Source organism: Malurus melanocephalus, unplaced genomic scaffold, assembly GCF_030028575.1.
Source record: "Malurus melanocephalus ecotype Western Australia unplaced genomic scaffold, MMel_1.1 scaffold_658, whole genome shotgun sequence".
Taxonomy (NCBI): domain Eukaryota; kingdom Metazoa; phylum Chordata; class Aves; order Passeriformes; family Maluridae; genus Malurus; species Malurus melanocephalus.
In genome coordinates this window covers 235,754-239,169 of record NW_026623890.1, presented here as the reverse complement: position 1 = coordinate 239,169, position 3,416 = coordinate 235,754, and the positions used below count along the sequence as shown (strand labels likewise).

Below are 3,416 nucleotides of genomic sequence, written 5' to 3'. Positions count from 1 at the left end.
TTTTTTTTTTTATTATTAATTTTATTGTTGTTTTGCCCCTACTGAGCACCTTTCAACAAGTGCCCGGCTCCCAGCTGCTGCTGCTGGCCCTGCTCCAAGGCTGGGGCTGGGACAGGGAAGTCCTGCTGGCTCTCTGCCACCAAGGAGAGCATGGCCTGGGCTCAGAGCAGCCACGGAGCTGCTGCTCCTAATCTGGAGGGCAGCTGTCAAATGGGTTTTTCTCCCTGCCAGGAGCATGTGTGGGTGCGTGGGGACCCCCTCCCCGAGCCCCATTTGGCAGGATAAGCCAAATGCAGGGATGATGTGACCATCACCATCTCCCTGTGCCTGGCACGGGGCTGAGCCTCTGCTTGGGATTTTGTTCCTCATGATGTGGGGAGGGGATGGGGTACAGGGATACAGGGATGAGAGGCTGTGAGTGGGACACATCCAGGAGGGGAAGAAGATCTGCTCTGCAGCCCAGATGGGATGGAATCAGGAGAGGAAAAGCCCCGTGGGTGGATGGGGACACTGGGTGGCTCCTGGCAGGACTGACTGGGACCAGACTGCCAACCACAGCTGCCCCAAAGCACCAGGGACCCCTCTGGAGCTGCAGAGGGGGATGAGCTGAGGTGGSAATGGAACACTCACGTTTCAGGAAGCGGTTCCGGACCCATTTGTTCTGTCTCCGGGCGTATCTCTTGGTCACCTGCTTGAGGGCCTGGATCCCTGAGCGACAGAAGGATTGAACAAAAGGAAAAAACCTCACAGTGAGAAGAGACTAGCACCTCCAGGAGAGGGAAATCAGACAAGGAAGAAGTTTTTTTTTTTAATCCTTACGGTGGCACCATGAGGATTAATTTTGCTGTCAGTCTGGGGGTCTGTGCCTGCCCTGAGAAGAGGCTGAGCCCACACTGGAAAGGTTGTGTGGAAAGGCTGGAAAAAGTGCCCCAAATATCCCTGAATAAGCCCAAACCCTCCACCCTGAAGCTTTCAGCAGGTAGGACAACCTGTTCAAGTGCTGCACAGCTCTCATAATTGCAATTACACAAAAAACTGCCCAACTGAACAATTCTCTGCACAAACAGAGCCCAGGACTGCTCATCCCACCCATCAGAGGATGATTTGCCACTGTACAACTGTTCAATATTTAGTACCAGGCTTATCAAATCCCTCCTAATCATCTCTTGAGCAGACACAACAAGCTCCTTCTGCATCAGACTTGTTTTTGAGCCTTTTRTCGTTTCTGTGGTTTCTTCAGTCTCCACCTCCACTTCACACTGAACCCTCCTTGGCACAGATGGATTTTGGGAGCATCCCCGATGCTCCCCTCCAGGAACAGCCCAGATATTCCAGAAAGGAACACATCATCAGAGGGTGCAGCCCTGCTCAGTGACCCCAACATTCCCTGAAATGCTCAGTCCTGCTTCGTTCCTCCTTTACATTCACACCCCAGCTGTGATCCCATCACCCAGACCCCAAAATCCCATCACCCCAGACCYCAAATCAGCCCTGCACACCTCGCCTGAGGGAAGGGATGGCTGCTCTGGGTGTGCTCAGAGMTGCTCTGAGGGTGCTCAGAGCTGCTCTCCAAGCCCTGGAGAACAAACCCCTGTCCCCTCTGGGCTGGCAGAAGTGGGAAATGCAGAGAGAAAAAAGCAGCTGGGGCTGACACCTTGCTTGAGACCACCTCGTGGTGTCTCGTGGGGCACTCAGGGTGCTCCTCCCACCTTTCTCCAGCAGCAGGGCACTGGTCTTGGGTGAGCAATTCCCTTCACTGATGAGATACTCRTGGAACTCCTTGAAGCCGATGGACTGGAAGATTCCATGCTGGTAATCCTGCCTGTAGAACCAAAGGCAGGGGTCACAGCCACCTCCTGGAAAACACTGGGAGACCTCAGCCTTTCCCAGAGGATTCTGGCTGCTCACCCACCGGTTCTCAGCCACYTTCTCCCGGTTGTAGCGGCGGTGGAAGTCCCTCAGCTCCTCCAGCAGCCCCGAGGCCACCATGTCATCCACYCTCTTGTCCAGCCGTGCGTCCAGAGCTGCAGGAGGAGAGCAGGGAAATGCTGAGCCATGGGAGCTGTGCCCTTGGGGCTGCTCAGCCTGCCAGGCCGTGAGTCAGCACTGCCAGGCTCCACCTGAGGAAGGCACAGCCCGGCAGGTCAGGGGAACAGGTTCTCCATCACACCCACGGGTGCCAGAGGGATTGCTGCCTTCTCCGGGGCAGGAGAAGGGACTCAATCTTTCCCCAGCCAGCCAGGAGCCTGCTCTCACCTGCCTGGTCTGCATGGAGCCACAGGATGCAGGAATGGGGGTATTTCAGGGGCCCACCCAAAGGCCCCCCACCTTCCTCCTCCTGCTGYTGCTGCAAGATCTCACTGTGRGGGATGCCTGTCTCTTCAAACACTTGGAGGCTCCTGAAAGCACAGACACGCAGAGCTCAGGGCTGCCTGAGAAGGAGCTTTCCCACTCCCCCAGCAGCCCGGGGGCTCCAGCCAAGGGAACCGCAGACACTCACCGAGATTTATCCCCCTCCAGCCCCTTCCCGTGCCCGCCATCCGTGCACACCCAGCACCCGGGGCTGCGGGGCTGGCACCAGAGGAGCYCAGAGCACAGCCACCCACTCCTGCCTGGCAGCGGGACAAACCCTGCAGGGGACGGGGATTTGGCTGCAGCWCTGCTCCTCCCAGCCAGGCAGAGCTGCAGGGAAGGGACCAGCACTGCTGTGCTGCCGCTGAGCTTCACCACCAGCCCAGCCTAGCCTAGCCCAGCCCAGCCTAGCCCAGCCCAGCCCGGGCAGGAGGGAGGTTGCTGCTGCCCAACCCTCCATCCCTCAGCACCGTGCGAATGGGGTGGGCGGTGTTCTGCTCCCCGGGGCCAGGGCTAGGCTGAGCTGGAGCAGCAAGCCCGGTCTTGCTGTCAGTGCTGTTCCCACAGAGCTCAGCTATGTCGCTCAGCCAGCAGGGCAGCCTGCTCCTTAAATAGCTGCAGATAAACCCTGCTGCTGCCGGGCCAGAAAGGAACACATCATCTGGGGAACAACCCCAGAGCACGACCCAGACCCCAAAAGTGGCTCAGGGTGGGGCTGTGTGGCCAAAGAGTCCCCAACATCAGCGCTCCAAGGTGCCCCAGCATCCATCCTGCCGTGTTCCTGATGCCTTAGGATTTTTTGTTTCTGTATTTTCATGCGTCTGTATTCTTGTACTTCTCTACTACAGCACTAAAAACTGCCGTTCTCTCATCTTCAGACAAAACAATCCCTCTCTGAGCTGAATCCAAGGACAACTCAGAGCCCCAAAATACGGAAACAACAGAGAATTGGGGCTGGGGAGCAAGTTTGGGGTGATTGACATCATCACCTGAAAAGATCATTGGAGAATTAGGACCCAATGTGTTAATAAGGCAGAACTTATAAAAGGTGAAGATCTCGTGAC

General features: G+C 56.7%; 1 protein-coding gene across 1 annotated transcript in view; it reads right to left on the bottom strand.

Moving 5' to 3' along the window:
* TRIT1 (tRNA isopentenyltransferase 1) overlaps nucleotides 1-3,416 on the bottom strand; it is an 18,151-nt gene that overhangs the window by 6,269 nt on the left and 8,466 nt on the right. The window contains exons 5-8 of the mRNA XM_057383761.1: nucleotides 2,257-2,399; nucleotides 1,913-2,024; nucleotides 1,710-1,822; nucleotides 631-708 (exon numbers count right to left, since the gene is read on the bottom strand). Coding sequence (XP_057239744.1) covers nucleotides 631-708; nucleotides 1,710-1,822; nucleotides 1,913-2,024; nucleotides 2,257-2,399 — 446 coding nt within the window. The remainder of the gene's footprint in view (nucleotides 1-630; nucleotides 709-1,709; nucleotides 1,823-1,912; nucleotides 2,025-2,256; nucleotides 2,400-3,416) is intronic.